The following is an 18063-nucleotide window of genomic DNA, read 5'->3' on the forward strand; positions in this document are numbered from 1 at the left end:
AACTCGAAAACATAATTCTTTTTTTTTACTTCCATTTCATTTCATTCTTTAAATGAAACATGAGAATTGAGAACTAGGATGAGCAAAATCGGGACCGGTACCTAAATCGGTACCGTCGGTACCAAAGTTTTAAGTTTCGGATCAGTACGGTACTGGTACCGGTATTTCCAGATTTTTTCCTTCGGTACCGGTATAATCCCGGTACCGTCCCGATACCGATACCAAGAATTTACGATTTTTAGGATCGGTACCGGTCCAGTACCGTGCTCATACCTATTAAGAAATGATAGTTAAATTTGGAAAAGGTTCCAAACAAAGAAAAATAGTGTTGCTGTTGTATAATAAAGCACACAAACCACCAAAATAAGGAATCATAGATTTACATATTACCACGTTCCACCAAAACTAATTGGTGCACACAACACCTGCACACAGATCATTTCCGCCACCCAAAATATAAAATATAAAAGCCTCATTCCGTCTCTGTAAATTAATACACAAAACAAACAAATCACAAATGGCACTTATTAGAGCACTAGCCAACAGCAAAACCCTAGGTCGATTATACAACCACCACCAACAGATTCGTGGACTGCAGACATTCACGTTACCTGACCTGTCATATGATTATGGAGAACTTGAGCCGGCCATTAGCGGCGAGATTATGAAGCTTCATCATCAAAAGCACCACCAGACTTATATTACTAATTACAACAAAGCACTACAACAACTTGATGACGCCATCGCTAAAGGCGATGCGTCCACTGCTGTTAAATCGCAGAGCGCCATTAACTTCAACGGTGGAGGTTCGATTATTATTTTTATATTAGTAATTTAGTATCTATTTAATTATGTTAGTTTTAGTCGAATTGTGTGTTTGAATGACTATATTTAAGAATTGGTATTGTATGAAATTAACCGACTAAACCGAACCGAAAACCAATTAATCGAAAATCGGTTATCGTTATCTTTTTTTTTAACCAAACAAATCTACCTTCTTTTTACATTTCAATCCAATTACAAGAAAGAGGCAAGTAAGCGGGCAACAAGCTGCGCGTCACCCCCTTTTGAATGGCAAAACCGACCATACTGAAAACAAAATTATCGTTCTTCGGCGTCGTTGAGTTACTGTGCACGACCCCCTGAACTCTTTTTAGAAACGTAGCAGCATTGGGAGCAAGAGACTCAAATGTATCAAAAGCAAAAGGAATGAAGGCGTGTTGATTCTCCACACACGCCTTCTTGTGCTTAGCAATTTTTCCTGCTTCTGCCTTTAGCACGGCCTGCCTAGCAACAAACCCAGTGTCCCTAAGCCCGACCAAAGCATACAATTCGTTATCTTTAACACTCAGTTTGTTGAAATGAACCAAACCGAACCGAACCAAAGCATCCATATTTTCATATATTTGTAGCTATGGAGTAGTCACTAGTGGTTACGAGTGGAGAGAGAATAAGTTACTCTTCATGAGTAAATTTGAAGAAGCTATGTGCACCGTCTATAATTTTTTTAATATTTTTAAAGTAGTTGGGAGTTGAGGAGGGAGAAATGTAATAATAAAAAATATAAAAAAAAATTATTTAATTGAAAAGGAGAGAAAAAATGTAGTTTTTTTAATGTAATTATAAAGATAAAGAACTGCGAGAGCCACATATGCTCTTGAACCCGCTACTAGTTAACAAAATAACTAATTCGGGGCGCCATATGTCCTATACGGATACAATTTGAAGTAGAGAACTGCACGAACCACATATGCTATGTTCTTGTACGTAGTGCACGAAAGTAATCAATCGCATGTAGTGGGAGAGAGAGAGGGAGATAAAAAGTCTTATGTATTGTATGTGTTCTACTTTAAATTTGGATGTGTGATATGCAGTTTATATTAAAAGCTATTATATAAGTTTTGTAGTTTATGCAATAACTAATGTATACATATCAGGTCATGTGAATCACTCAATTTTCTGGAAGAATCTTGCCCCTATTCGTGTAAGTTCCGTTTCCCGATAATCCAGTGATGACTATGAGCGTAATACTCAACTGAAAGCTGATACGTTTTTTATGCAGGAAGGAGGTGGTGAGCCACCACATGGTGCTTTAGGCTGGGCCATTGACCAGCACTTTGGTAATATGGAAAAACTGATTGCCAAGATGAACGCTGAAGGTGCTGCGGTCCAAGGCTCTGGATGGGTGGTATGTTGTATATATAAGTTAATCATTCATCTATGGTCTGTTCTTGAACTATGGTTTGATGTATATGTTTGTGATGTATATATTATTTGTGGCTTGCAGTGGACAAGGAGCTGAAAAGGCTTGTGGTTGAAACAACTGCAAACCAGGTATGCATTGCTACTTTTGTTCTTGGTCACTTGTTTTATAACAAGATGCTTAACATGTTATTAAATGGCGTGAGATATTCAGACCAGGACGTTATATCCAGACACCATCTGACATCTTATGACTCGTATAGGCCTATACGGGTCGTACAGATGTCACATGGTGTCAGATGACACTGACGAGAAGTATAGCGCGTATACGAGTGAAGGTGAAATTTTTGAAAAAAAAAAATCTGAAACTTTTGAATAAGAATGAGATAGTATGGCCTATACGAGACATATAGTTCTTCAGTGATGAACCACAGGCCTCTCGTACTATACGAGACGTAAAGGCCTATAGGCCTATACGCTTCAAATAGACATGTCAAACTGCAGGTCTGACACTTCCTTACCATTGCCGTGCACGCAATGTCTATTCGTAGGACCCACTGGTTACAAAAGGTGCAAGTTTGGTTCCGCTGGTTGGCATAGATGTTTGGGAGCATGCATACTACTTACAGGTAATTGCATAAGCTTTTTGATTTGATCTACACAAGCAGAAAGTTTTAGAAACCAATGTAATGATCATTTGTTTTATGTTTTGACTGTTTTATCTACACATGAATGCAGTACAAGAATGTTAGACCAGATTATTTGAAGAACATATGGAAAGTGATAAACTGGAAGTATGCGAGTGAAGTGTATGAGAAAGAATGCCCTTAAGTTGAAGGACAGTTGACGGCTAACCGACAGCATTCAGTGTTGCGGTTCTTCAAAAGTTTGGACATTTTGTCCTGAGCTTTAACCCTTGTGTATGCAAAACAATGAAACATGAATAAGTTCACATGTATTTTTTGGTTCTCGTTTATTCACCGTTTTTAATCGCAACTTTCTCTTTTAGTCCCTAACTATTCGTGTTGATACTTAATATTTGGTCGTGGGATTTTTGTCGATTAACCTTTTTTTCCTTAATCATCTTATTCCGTTTACTCGGTTTTTTGTTATTCATTGTGTTGTATATAAAGCACAAGGCATAGTCTAAACAATCAATGGTAACACAAATCACACTTCATTAAAAATGAATATATGTGAATGCTAGATAAAAAGGATAAGGCTTCACTTGAGCAGAAGCCATTTGCCAAATCTTGAGAGATGCCTTCACACTCGTACGGGTGGCGTTGTTAAACAAGAAGAGCTTCGCGTCTTTGTATATTGCCTTTGTAGGATACACCCTTGATGTTATAACTGTCCTTCCTCCTTGTGCAAACCCCTCGATTACCGAATGATCCACCTTATGTATTACATATAAACATATTATCATAGATTCATAGTATATATATTTAGTTTTTTAAACTCAGCAAATAATACAACAAGATGTATATTCGAAACTTTACTTACCAATATCCTCATTGTGAGTTCTTCGCCATTGATCACGGGGACAGTGCTCCCGTACACTACTCTCTCGTCATCATAGTCGAGTGTCGACCTGTATCTTCTTTAATATTTAGTTTTTGTGATTTAAGAATTATAATTAGTTCAATATAAATTCCAAGTTTTTAGTTCTAGTTTTTTTTATGTTACCTTAGCTTATCGGTACAAAAATGTGTCGTCACACCTCCATTGGCAGTTTTAGCGACGTAGAAATAAATTGGTGTTAACTCTGAAAGGGTTGCATCGGCAAGAACCGCAACTCCAGATGGTCCGAAACTTCCCCTTTCCACTGCACCCGAGCTCGAGGTGCAACTATATTTGTCATTACTTTCATGTGTAGCTTTTAATGCATCTTGATCCACCTCAAATGTAGCAACTATATCCAACTGCAATGGTCACATGTTACATTATGTAAAAATATATAAATTAAAATCAACGTTTATTATTATTATTATTATTATTATTATTATTATTATTATTATTATTATTATTATTATTATTATTATTATTATTATTATTATTATTATTATTATCTTGTACCTGTGTAGTTGTGCCTATGTCTAGTGGAATGATCGTACCCGGTTTTAGCTCGATATCTTTAAATTCTTGACCGTTGTATCTTTAAACTCTCGATTTCCACAACTGGCCAATGAAGTAAATGGGTCCCGGTTTTTCTATCGAGTACCACAGTTCTTCCAATATTCTAATACAAAAACGAACACGTTACACTTTATTCTAAAGCAAAGGTTCATATATGAAAGTAACATACATAAATAGTAGCCCATCCTCTAGAGATGGCATGGTCAGCTTGATCCGATTCTCCAACGTAACCCCACGTGACCCGCCTTTTCTTCAATGGGTCGTAAAGACTCTTTGATGCAAAGAACCTTCCATAATCACCCCGATACCCACGTCTAGTTTTGGGTTATCGGGAGTCCATTTATCGTTTATCGCATCATATGTCCCAATTGAATACCAATCCTTACCATGTCCTTCCCAACTTTCTTTAATCACATGTTTGATACCCGACCCATATGCAGCCATATCAAAGGCGGTATCATTGATTAGCGAAACCAGATAAAAGTCAACACATTCCCACATATCAGTATCGGGAACTGAATGCATCGGTTCATCCAACAATGTGTAGTTTGTGTAGTCAGTAGTATGGTAAACAAATACAAGTCCTGTCTTGTTTCGTTTAGATCCCATGATTATCCTGTGTTTTCCATCGGGACCCGTCCAAACTGTTGAGGGGTCCCGATGGTCTTTTAACCCAACACCAGGTGGAGTGTAAAGGATTGGGTTGCCTTCATACTTGACCCACTCCACAAGAAGTGGGTCAGATATGTCAACAGGTGTAGCTTTGCATTGAAACTGGGAAAAGTTATTAGTGTTTCCCGTATACAATGCAAAGATCTGACCGTTGGGGAGTACGGTGGTAGACCCCAATAGAACACCCTCAATATCATACCATTTGCTTGGGGTAATAGCGACCGGAAGCTCAAACCAGTTGATCATGTCTTTGGACACGGAGTGACCCCATGACATATTGCCCCAAACCGGTGCGTATGGGTTGTATTGATAGAATAGATGGTACCAACCCATGTGAAATAATGGACCTAAATCATTTAATTTAATGTTTAGTACAAATTCATATAGTTCATGACATAAGTAAATGACAAAACAATTATTAGAATTATTAAATAGTTACAAACATTAGACACCAACTTGTAGGCTTTTTGAAAATTATAAAAATAAAATAATATGAAAATTTACATACCGTTAGGATCTAAAGCAAAGAGTTCAGCCAGGAGCATTATCAATAACCATGAAATAAAACAAGAGGAAAAAAATTAATATTGAAAAAATCAAGAGAATAGTGAATTTGCTTGGGTAATTTATATGGTACCGTAAATAAAATATTTTGACGGCTGAAAATGGAAAGCTGTTCTTTGCCAGGTAAGGCAATCAGATTTCTCTAGCGGGGTTGAATTGGTGGAAAAATAAGTGAAAAGTTGGTTGTTCAGGATGAGGAGTACAAAAGTTAAAATGAAAAAGAAAGAAACCAATGTGAGACTGGACGGAACCTTGACGAACAACTGCTTTCTTACGGTGGCTGGTGGTGGTTCAGGGTCGTTCTGTATGGAACTGTGGTTGCGTGCATGCTCAAGGTCACTAAAGGGTTCCATGGTTTTCATGGTTAAGGGTAATGGGTTAAGTGAGTTTAGAGACTTTGTTATTGATAGACAAGTGCATGCATCCTATGTACATTTTATAAGTTGATATTGGCTAACAATTAACAATCCAACTAGCAAGGTGCATGCAACAATATTATTATATTGTATTATATTGTATCATATTATGTTATTTATCGTTTTAAATTATATACTATTATGCTATATTACTGCACTAAGTTAGATACAGTTAGATACCGTGTGTAACACGAGTTAGTTAATTAATATTTTTATTTTGATGAATGAATATAAGTTGTATTATAAAGTCGAATAAATTATGAATCGAAGAAAATGAAACAAAATATTAATTTTGATAGAATAAATTACAATATGAAAACAAAATATTAATTTTGTAAAAACCGACACGAGATTACACATGGTACGTAACATATATAAATTAAAATAAAATTGGTGGACCCCGCCTATGGGACCCACCCAAAACCGGTTCCCACCCCATGGTTTTATAAAACCATCACCCACGGTGGCGATGCTTGGAGTGAGACACCGGAGAGGAGGGGGGGGGGGGCTAAAAATGTATACAAAAATTCACAAACGAGGGGGGCTCAAATTTTCAGCCGAAAAAGTTACATTACATATAAAAACTTTCGGCCGAAAACAGGTAAATTTAAACTATTGCGCAAAAAAACAGGGGGCTGGGGGTGGTTTATATGAAACCATTAACCACTAGATCTATACTATATATCAATACCTAGAAAAAAACCCTATATGTCACTCTAAGTCTCTGGTTGCCATCCCCTCCCTCTATCTAGCCACCACATTGCTTTAATATTAAATGGTGAGCTCTTATTCATTTGACCTAGTTTTGGTTGATTATTGCAAGGCCGACTTTGAAGGATGGTAGGGTGATCGACGGACCCCAGCCCGATAACCTAGTAGGCCCTATTTTTATTATATTTTATATATGTGTGTTTTTTTTGAAAAAAAATATGTATTTTTAATGTTTAAATTCAATTACTCAAGTTAATTTAAGCACATTTTATATATAAAAAAAAGTGTGCACCAAAACGTAACCCAATGGAAAACCGGCCCAATACTCCACTGAAAGCCCATACCATTTTTATGCAGGAAGGAGGTGGTGACTTGTGAGCCACCACATGGTGCTTTAGGGTGCCATTGACCAGCACTTTGGTTCTATGGGAAAACATATTGCCAAGGTGAATGGGTGGTATGTTGTATATATAAGTTATCATTGATTTGTGATATGTTCTTGAACCATGGTAGTTTGATAAATATGTTTGTGATATATATATTATCACTGATCAGTGGCTTGCCCTGGACAAGGAGCTGAAAAGGCATGTGGTTGAAACAATTGCAAACCAGGTATGCTTAACATGTTAAATGGCAGGCATGAGATATTCAAACACCAGGACGTTATATTCAGGCATCTTCTCACATCTATACGACTCGTATTGACGAAAACCTAAACAAGTCGTATAGCGTGTAGACGATTGAAGGTGAAAATTTCGTTAGATCTGAAAATTTTGAACAAGAATAAGATATTATGGCCTATACGAGACGTACATGGTCTATACGAGGCATACGGTTCATCCACGAAGAATACGAGGCATATGGTTCTTCAGTGATGAACTACATGCCTCTCGACTCTTGTACTATACGAGACATCATGGTATATACAAGTCGAATAAACATATCAAACTACATAACATCGTCGTGCATGCAATGTCCATTTGACATGTATAGGCCTATAAAAGTCGTATAGGCCCTAAGAACGGAGGATAATGTCCAAATATAACATCCCTATTAATACCTACCCCAACAATAGTCAGTGTTGTGTTTCTTCAAAGTTTGCCCTTGTGTACGCAAACACTAAAACACGAATAAGTTTACATGTTTCGCTTTTTGTTTATTCACCATTTGTAATCACAATTTTCTCTTTTGGTGCCTAACTATATTTGATCGTGGCATTTTTGTCAGTTAATCGCCTTTTCTTGACATCTATAGTTTTCTTTATAGTGAACAGTTTTTCAGTTCACTCGGTTGTTATTATTCAGTGTCTTTCGTATAAAGTACAAGATATATAGTCTAAACAATCAATGAGAACACAAATCAAGGTTTATCAAAAAGAATACAAGTGAATGGTAATTAAAAAGGATAAGGCTTCACTTGAGCAGAAGCCATTTGCCAGATCTTAAGAGTTGCCTTCACACTCATACCAGTGGCGTTGTTGAACAAAAAGAGCTCTGCGTTGTCGTATATCGCCTTTGTGGGATACACCCTTGATGTTACAACCGTCCTTCCGCCTTGTGCAAATGCCTCGACTCTGGAATGATCCACCTTATATGTCACATAAAAACATACTATTATAGTAGTTTTAAACATGATTAATAATATCTATATATGTATAAAGCAAATAGTAAAGACCTCTCAAAATTAAAGAGGTACGAATATTTTGGCTCATTTTATTATTGCATATCTTAAAGAGGTTACGATGGTATCATGGTCTTTGAATCAATAACATCTCACTGACTCTTTTAATTGTTTAAACTATAATTACAGTTTTTCCTTCTCAACTATGTTTAACTTTTGTAAATTTAAATAATAATTACTCTTCCACCTCTTAAGTTTGGTCATATATTTCTCAAATTTATTTTAATTTTTTTCTTTTTTATCTTTGAATATATTATGTTTTTTTTTAAATTGAACATATAGTTGTAAAGTGTTTATTTTTGTCAACGTTTCGATGTAGGTTTAATTAAATATCGAGATGCGGATTATAAGGTACAAATCATAGCTGCATCAACATACAAGTCTCTTAAATGTACCTTGTCGTAAATTTTTGGCCATTTTTTTTAATAAGTTATCAAAATACATAAGTTTACTCCATTTTTAGCTATAACTTTGACCAATCTAATTAATGATATTTTAGCTATAAAAACCTTTAAATAAAAACACCATTATATTAGTTTAGGAAAATTGTGTACAACAATTCATTTAAGTATGTAGAACTCCTCCACTTTGGTAGGCTGGTTTTTTACGACTATTGCTTAAAGGTTTTTTTTTCTTTTTTTTTTTTTGAAATCTTCACGTGACGACTCTAAACTTTCTAGTCGACTTTTGTATTTTTGGTTTGTATTTCATATTTCAGATATATTATTGTCGTTAAAGTATTAAATTAGTTGTTTTGCAATCCAGTTTTTATTTTAAGATTAATTCAACATGCCCAATTAAATAATTATTTTGGTTTAAACATTGCTCCTAGATGTTTTGTTGTACACATATTTTGTATTTTAGCATTACTAGAATTCCATTTATTTTCATAAAAATGTTTAACTAATTATCAAATACGTGTTTTGAAAACTTTTAATTTCATAAGGTTTAATAAAATAAAAAATAAATTATAAAATAAATATGACCTAAATATTTTTACCAACGATTGCAAGCTAAATGAAAATTTCAGTGTATAGCATTAATAATTCAAATCTCATTGGTATTTTGGAATTGAATTATTTAAAAACGTGAAATCCATTTACGTTCCATCTTTCAGCTGTAATTTCGACTTGACTGAGTCAGCTCAGTATGAAGTACGAGTTAAGATCGATTTCATACTGAGTTAAGATCGAGCTAGCCTTCACTCGGCTCGACTAACTTGGCTCTCTACTAACCTTTAAGTGTTGTTTCCCCGCTGCATTATACATGCACCTAACTATTATATAGATGTATATTAAAGCCTTCACTTACCAATATCCTCATTGTGAGTTCTTCACCATCGATTACAGGGACATCGCTTCCATATACTAAATTCTCACTGTCATAACTCTGAAAGCTAAATGGTCCCAAACTTCTTCCCCTTTTGGTTGCACCCCAGTGACAACCATCTTTGTCATTAGTTTTAGGTGCGGCTTTTATAAAATCTTGATCCACCTCAAATGTAGCAACTATATCCAGCTGCAACCGTCTCAAGTCAGGTCAGTGCTTTATTAAGATAAAAGTTGATGAGAGAAAACTAATGGAGTGCATTTCACATTATATAATAACCTAAAATAATAATAAAAGCAACATTATTGTTCTCTTGAACCTGTGTCGTTGTGCCTACGTCTAGGGGAATGATCGATCCCGGCTCTAGCTTGATCTCTTTAAATTCTTGGCCGTTATATCTTAAGCTCTCGATCTCCTCAATTGGCCAATGAAGTAAACTGGTCCCGGTTTTTCTATCTAGTACCACGGTTCTCCCAATAGTCTATTACAAAAAATAACATGAAAATGTTTGGTATACTTTTTTATTATTAAATAAATATTCACATACGAAATTAACTTACATGAACAAAAGCCCATCCTCTAGAGATGACATCGTCACATTTATTCGATTCTCTAACAAAACCCCATGTGACTCGCCTTTTCTTTAAATGGTCGTAAAGACTTTTGGATGCATAGAAATTACCATAATCGCATCTATAGCCGAAACCCACATCAAAATCAGGGTTATCGGGAGTCCATTTATCGTTTATTGCATCATAGGTCCCAATTGAATACCAATCTTCATTATGACGCTCCCTACTTTCTTTAATAACATGTTTGACACCCGACCCATAGGCGGCCATATCAAGGGCACTATCATTTGTTAATGAAACTGGGTAAAAGTCAACACATTCCCACATGCCGGTATTGATAACCGAGTGTAACGGCTCATCCAACAACACATAGTTCATGTAATCGGTAGTATGATAAACTAATACAAGTCCTGTCTTTCGTCGTCTAGATCCGATGATCATCCTATGTTTTCCATCCGGACCCGTCCAAACTGTTGAGGGGTCCCGATAGTTTGTCAACCCAATCCCCGATGGAGGGTAAAGGATTGGGTTGCCGTTATACTTGACCCACTCGACAAGAAGGGGGTGAGATATGTTAGCAGGAATAGCTTTGCATTGTAATTGAGAGAAATCCTTGATCCTTCCCGTGTACAATGCAAATATTTGACCATTAGGGAGGACGGTTATAGACCCTGATAAAACACCCTCGATATCATACCATTCAGATGGGGCTAGAGCAACCGGAAGCTCAAACCAATTGATCATGTCTTTAGACACGGCTTGACCCCATGAAATATTGCCCCAAACCGTTTCGTAGGGGTTGTATTGATAGAATCTATGATACTAACCCATGTGAAACAACATATCTAAGTTGGGTAAAATTAATGTTTAAATTGAGTATATTTTCATATTATTCATAAATAAATGGTAAAATCAATTAGAATAATAAAACATATACAAACATTAGACACCAACTTTAGGCTATTTAAAAATAACAAAATTTTAGAAAATTTACGTACCATTAGGATCTAGAGCAAAGAGTGCAGCCAGGAACATTAGCAATTACCATGAAATAAATAAAGAAAAAAATCAATTAATATTGGAAAAATCAACAGAACAGTGAATTTGATCAAGTAATTTATATGGTACCACAAATGAAATTTTTCGCCGGTTGAAAATGAAAAGCTGTTCTTTGCCATGTAAGGGGATCAAATTTCTCTAGCAATGTTGGATTGGTGGCAAAATAAGTGAAGACTAGTTTGTTTAGGATTAGGACTGCAATAGTTAAAATGAAAAACATAGAAACTAATGTGAGACTGGACGGAACCCTGACACACGACCGCTTCCTTATGGCGGCCAGTGGTGGTTCGGGTTCGTTTTGTATGGGACTGTGGTTGTGTGCATGCTCAAGTTCACAAGAGGGTTTATTGGTTTTCATGGTTAAGGAAAATGGGTTATAAGTGAGTTTAGAGACTTTGCTTAGACTACTATGCATCCTACATTTTTATAAGCTAAACATAAAAAGTTTTGAGACTGGGCTAACCGGCATTGATTTTCACAATTTTGAATTTAAAATTTGAATTTAATATTTTAAAGATGTAACTATATAAAAGTTATTAAATGTTATTTTAATTTATTAATAAAAACAAGTATATGAAATATTTTGTAATCAATATATTTCTAAATTTGTTAATAACTGAAAGATATTTAATGTTTCTCTCAATTTAATAACAATATAAACATAATATTTTACTTTAAAATTTGTTAAGAACTGAAAGATACTTGATGTTTCTCAGAATTTAATAACAATATAAAATTAATATTTTTACTTCAAAATTGGTTAATAAGTGAAAGATATTTAATGTTTCTCTGAATTGAATAACAATATAAAAATAATATCTTTACTTTATAATTTGTTAATAACTGAAAGATATTTAATATTTCTCTTAATATAAAGGTAGCCAAATCTGTACAACCACACCATAAACATAAAAATAATTAAAACCACACACTCAACTTTTAAACAACAAAATTAATTAAAAAACCAACAATTAGTCTACCGATGAGCTAATATCAAACACGCCATACTACACACATCCATTACAATTTCACACATATCATATCTTTGGTTAAATAAAAATAATTTCAGAAAAAATTAACTTGGCTGTTTGGTTCATTCAGATCTGAATGAGTCAGGTCTGAATGAGCCTCTGTCCCATTCAGCAGCAACAACAAGTCTAAATGATTCAGACCTAATTTTAACCATTCAAATGTTTTTCTGTTTGAAACCAAACAGTCTGAAGTCTGAATGAATCAGATATTTACATCTAAATGGTTCCATTCAGATGTAAACAAACAGCCCATACCTAAAACAAAAGTAACTGATCTATTAAATAATAATCAAACTTATCGTAAATGATCAAACAAATTTAAAGCTCGGCTCCTGTAAATAAATTCCTAAATGTAAAGAAATAAATTATAATTAATATTAAGTTGACATATAATTAGTATATTTTCTACATAAGGTTTTGGGCGGAAAATTTTTGTGAGTTGGAATGTGATGGTGGCGGATGTCCTTATTTGTAATCTTCATTAGAATGTGTACATGTCTAATATAATCGAATCTAATCTATTTTAATAAAAGACAATTTTGTAGCTTACGTGACAATACCACGATCAATTTCGGGCTTCAATTCCCGCTCAATGAGATGCTCTAGTATTAGAGCTTTAGTTTACTGGTAACGAGTATTTGATCAAATCTATTCTCAAACATTTATAGTAAGTAATTCACTGGTAATTACTAATTAGTATTACTATTATTTTGATTTATTGAAATTGTTGGGTTTCAAGTATCTTTATATATCCGTGTGATGTGTGGGTAAAAGAACGTGCTTTAAGTGTTCTATATTGTGTGCTTTACTTGTTTATATGTATCGAACACAAATACTTTGATAGGTTTTATGTTTACAGGTGTGTGGAGCTTAACAGAGCTTAAAGAAGCTAATTTGGAGCATTCATGATGGAGTGGAAATGAAAGTGATGATCTATGAGATGATAGAGAATTGAAATACGAAGACGTGGCCGAAAACGGGGAGGAAAACGGAGTTGAAACGAAGATTCTATGAAGAAAACAGTGTTTTGGCCTAGCAGACCGTAAAGCAGAGTGACCAGACCGTAGCTACGGAAAAAGGGTTTTTTGGTGATTTTTTTCCATATTTAAAGCCCAAAAACCCTAATATCGAAATCATTCAATAATTATCAGTTAAGGGACTTTTAGGAGGCGATATTCCACCATCATAACACACTTTAATCATCCAATTGATCCATGAAATCATTCCTCCACACAACCATCAAGAGCATGAAGATCAAGATGCAAGGCTAAAGGTTTCATAACCATCTCCGGGTGTAGGGTTGAGTTGCATGATTAGGTTTTGATATTCTAAACTTTAACTTTGGATTTGGATTTGGTTAATCATTCGGTTGATAAATTCTTTGTGTTTGCTTTTGTGCTTAAACGGTTTTTATATATTGATTGCGTAATATTTTGTCAGTTATTGATTTGTGGTCATCAACAATTAGGATTAAGTTCTTCCGTCATTGACCCGTTTATCATTAACCATATTATTGATTTTGTGTTTCAATAAGTAAAATCGATTATCAATTAGATTTTCATTAAGCCGTGTCAATTGTTCGGATTCGGTTATGACGATCAACATAGCCAATAGTTAAGTCTTTTGATTTACATATTGACAGAATTACAAATTTTGTCCTTTAAAAAAAGCCAAATTACGGTTCGTGTCATTTTTTTAGTTTCTTTTTGCAGGCGGTGTACTTTAAATATTTTTTTTCTACACGTTATGTCCTTTACACTAACTGAGTTAGAAAAACTCAGTTAAATACCCTCACGTGAGGAGCATGTGAGGGCATATTGGTCTTTTCGTCTACACCTACAAAAAGTTTATCACCACTCCCATACCTCTGGTTTCCTACCACCTGAACCATCACCTCTGAAATTCCGGCCACCTAAATCACCACCTCCTTTTTCGGCCATGTGAACCACCACCTCCGTTTCCAGCCACCTGAACCATCACCTCCGAAATTCCGGCCACCTGAACCACCACCTCCTTTTTGGCCACGTGAACCACCACCTCCGTTTCCGGCCACCTAAACCATCACCTCCGAAATTCCAACCACCTGAACCACCACCTCCTTTTTCGGCCACGTGAACCACCACTTCCGTTTCCGACCACCTGAACCATCCGGCCCTCCATCAAAACCCTAGCCGTAACCCTAGCATAACCGGCGGTAACCATCGCCCACCCAAATTCGTAACCCTAGTCGCCGCATCATAGCCCCCTCCAGCCACCCACCAGCACTAAATCCACCCAAATCCACCACCATTACTGTAACCCACAATCGTCACCACCGTAGAGCTTCTCCAACCATCCTTTGGTTAAGGGGTTAGTAATTAAAGGGGTTTTTTTTGTGGTGGTGTGGTGCTGGTGCGATGGCAATGGTGTAGTGGTGCGATGGTAATGGTGTGGTGGTTGTGGTGGTGGTGGTTTTGAACTAGAAAGAAGATGGTGAGGGTGAAGTACTGAAGTTGCAGACATGGAGTATTAAATATATATATATATAGAGAGAGAGAGAGAAAGGGGGGAGGGTTATTCTAAAAATAAGTAGTTTCCTAAGAAGACTAAGAATAAATCATAGCCACTGGATCATACAATTAATGGTTGAGATTTAAAATTACCAAAAACCGTCATAGTTTTCTAGAATTACTCTTTCACAATTATAACCGACATAGTTTCCTAGAATTATTCTTTCACCGTAGGTTTTAATGCCAAATGTCAAAATTCTATTGGTTCTTACCATTCCTAAGAAACAACTTCTTTTTATTTGAACCCTTTTCTAGAAAGGGGTTCAAATAAAAAGAAAGAGTTTCGTAAGAATAGTAATAACCAATAGATTTTTGACAAGTGGCATTACAATCTATGGTTAAAGAACAATTATAAGAAACTATGTCGGTTATAGTGGTGAAAGAGTAATTATAGAAAACTATGTCGGTTTTTTGTAATTTTAAATCTCAACCATTGATTAACATGATCTAATGGCTATGATTTATTCTTAGTCTTCCTGTGAAACTACTTCTTTTTAATATAACCCTCCCATATATATATATATATATATATATATATATATATATATATATATATTTTAATTTAAGGAAACATTAAAATTACAATTATGCCCATCACATGTCTGGCACATGTCATACTTAACTGAGTTTTTCTAACCCAGTTAGCGCAAAGGACATAACGTGTAGGAAAAAAATGTTTAAAGTACACTGCCTGCAAAGAAACTAAAAAAAGGACACGAACCGTAATTTGGCTTTTTCTAAAGGACAAAATTTGTAATTCTGTCTTACATATTTTAACAAGAAACCGTCCAAAGAAGTGTATCAATTCCTTAACTTGTTGCAAAACCCGAACCCTGGAGTTTGGTTATTTTCTCATTATTGTTTACAAACTTTTCCAAGTAATCGTGTGTCTTTATTAAATCATCTTTTATAAATCGCTTGACATCGTCTGTCCACCTTAGTTAATTAATTAATAATTATGAACTTTACTTGCACTTTCCACTGATTCCCTGTAGAGACGACCTTACTTACTCGTACTAGTTATAAGTATTTAAACATCATAAATACTTGTTTTATCATTGATGTATTGATTTTGTGTAAGTAACTGAATGTTACGTATTATTCTTTATTTTATCAATTTCTATACTTTAATATCAAAATATGATTTGGTTTATTTCGTTTCATCTTAATATGTTTCAGGAAGCTGCCTTGCTTACACTTTCCTTCACCACCGTATCGAATTTGTACCAAATTTTGATTTTTTGGTATCGATATTTCATGAACACGAAATACCGGTACCGAACCAAACTTTTCAGTACCGCTACCGGTACCAAATTTAAGATTTTCGTTATCGATGTCGATCGGTATCAGTTTCATCCCAAGCTCATCCCAAGCTAGGTTCAAATATTCAAAGACCAGTAGAAGAGAGGCCCATACCAAAAGACAACAAAACCAAAAAATAATAAAAATATCATGAACCGATGCTTATTGACAACTCCAGATGTCAATTATGTATCCTCGTTCCTCGTACACTTATTATTTGTTTCCATATGTGTTTGCTTTTAGCTGATTTTCGTTCAATCCTAGATAGTAGTTTAAAATATAAAAAATTAGTCTAGTATCTATATTTATGGCAAACCTTGTAACAATAAAGTTGTTATGTGACCTAAAGGACCTGCGAGAAGACACCCTTAGGCTGTGTGTAGTGGAGGGGCTACAATTGGAGGCGAATTGTGACACGTGGCGCCCAGTCAGCAAAGGAACGAATTTGTTTTTAGGGTGTAATGGTGTAGGGGCTACAAGTTGGGCCCACAGTATCTTTTTTTATTATTTTCTTATTATAATTAAACTAATCAAATAAAAACTAATTTATTTAAAATAATAAAATAAAAATGCATTAAAATTAAAAAGAAATACAAAAAAAAACATAACTAAAAAAAATACATAACTAAAAATATAAAAAAAACATATAGCTCGGTTGGCGTACATGTTTAGGTTCGAGTCGGGAAATTGAAACGAATAGCTCGGTTGGTTTAGGTTCATCGGGTTCAATTGTAAGTTCACGTTCGGTTGGTTTTGCAAACCATGGTGTTGGCCGAAAGGAGGGAATGAGTGGTTCGGTTGGTTCGGGTTGTTTCTAGGATTCATTTTGCATATACATATATATACATATATATATACACACACAACATATATACATATATATATATATATGTATATATATAACACTTAACACACACATGCATAAAATAATAATATATCCACCCTCCTTCCGGCGACAAAAACATCTCGCCTGCGCCCCAAATTCGCCCAGGGGGGCGGTGTTCGCGCCCATTATCGCCCAAAATCGCCCAAGCCCAACTACACATAGCCTTACTAGAGGTCATAAGTTTCAAGTCATGATTAGTTGGTTAAGACGATTTTTTATACACACCGTATTCATTTCACAAGATTCTTCACTCTTTTTTTATTCAAAGCTCAGCATGGCCCGGCTTCGAGAAAGAAAAAAAATTTTTGACGGAAGGCGAATTCTTTTTTGGCCCTTAATTAAAAAGTAGTATTTTGTTGGTTTAAACTTTAAACAATTAACTTTTTATATAGGTTTACTTGGTTATAATTTGGGTTGTGTAAAATTTTTTTGTATAAAAATAAGGATTAAACATGTCTCAAATGAGACTTAAACCCAAAACCTTTTGATTGAGAGTAACATTCCTTTACCACTAGACCCAGCTAGTGGTCATGTAACTAGTTTTAAACATTAAATATACATATTGTTTTTAATAAAAATAAATATATATTTTAAAAAAAAATCGGGCCTAACGGGGTGTCGGGTCTGTGGCCGTCGACCACCCCGCCACCCCTATGGGCTGGCCCTGCTCAGCCCTATGTCTCTGTGTTTTCACATCGAGCCATGAATACTAGAAGAAAAGCACCAAGTCATGAAAACAAACTGTTGCAAAAACAATGCAGTAAAGATGTATAAATCAAGCCCAAGTTGAGCCGACACCTTATGGACCTTGCGCACAGTGGCGTAGACATGATCTTTTTTCTTCGGGTTTCGGAAATTTTCGACGGATGGATGACCGATTGTCAATCACTAACTGTTGGAAAAATCAAATTAAAATGCAAAAAATAATGTTATCAGCTTAACAAAGTTAGT

General features: G+C 35.2%; 1 protein-coding gene and 2 pseudogenes across 2 annotated transcripts; 1 reads left to right on the forward strand and 2 right to left on the reverse strand.

The window, feature by feature from the left end:
• The first annotated feature begins 493 nt into the window (after positions 1-493).
• Positions 494-3267, forward strand: LOC143620691 (superoxide dismutase [Mn], mitochondrial-like). The gene is made up of 6 exons (XM_077092328.1): positions 494-806; positions 1938-1984; positions 2063-2186; positions 2276-2334; positions 2754-2831; positions 2941-3267. The coding sequence occupies exons 1-6, from the start codon at positions 518-520 to the stop codon at positions 3031-3033; spliced, it is 690 nt and encodes a 229-aa protein (XP_076948443.1). The 5' UTR covers positions 494-517; the 3' UTR covers positions 3034-3267.
• Positions 3268-3382: 115 nt separating this feature from the next.
• On the reverse strand, positions 3383-6057 carry LOC143620658 (beta-fructofuranosidase, soluble isoenzyme I-like; annotated as a pseudogene). Its single transcript, XR_013151370.1, has 7 exons — positions 5651-6057; positions 5522-5530; positions 4511-5360; positions 4282-4444; positions 3892-4127; positions 3709-3796; positions 3383-3601 (listed from the first exon to the last, which is right to left on the reverse strand). The product of XR_013151370.1 is annotated as a beta-fructofuranosidase, soluble isoenzyme I-like (transcript).
• Positions 6058-9841: 3784 nt separating this feature from the next.
• LOC143620692 (beta-fructofuranosidase, soluble isoenzyme I pseudogene) lies at positions 9842-11767 on the reverse strand (annotated as a pseudogene).
• Between the last annotated feature and the right edge of the window lie 6296 nt (positions 11768-18063).

This window comes from Bidens hawaiensis, unplaced genomic scaffold, assembly GCF_021521415.1.
Source record: "Bidens hawaiensis isolate Kalapana, Puna unplaced genomic scaffold, B.hawaiensis_p1.1 tig00002631_1, whole genome shotgun sequence".
In the NCBI taxonomy this organism is placed as follows: domain Eukaryota; kingdom Viridiplantae; phylum Streptophyta; class Magnoliopsida; order Asterales; family Asteraceae; genus Bidens; species Bidens hawaiensis.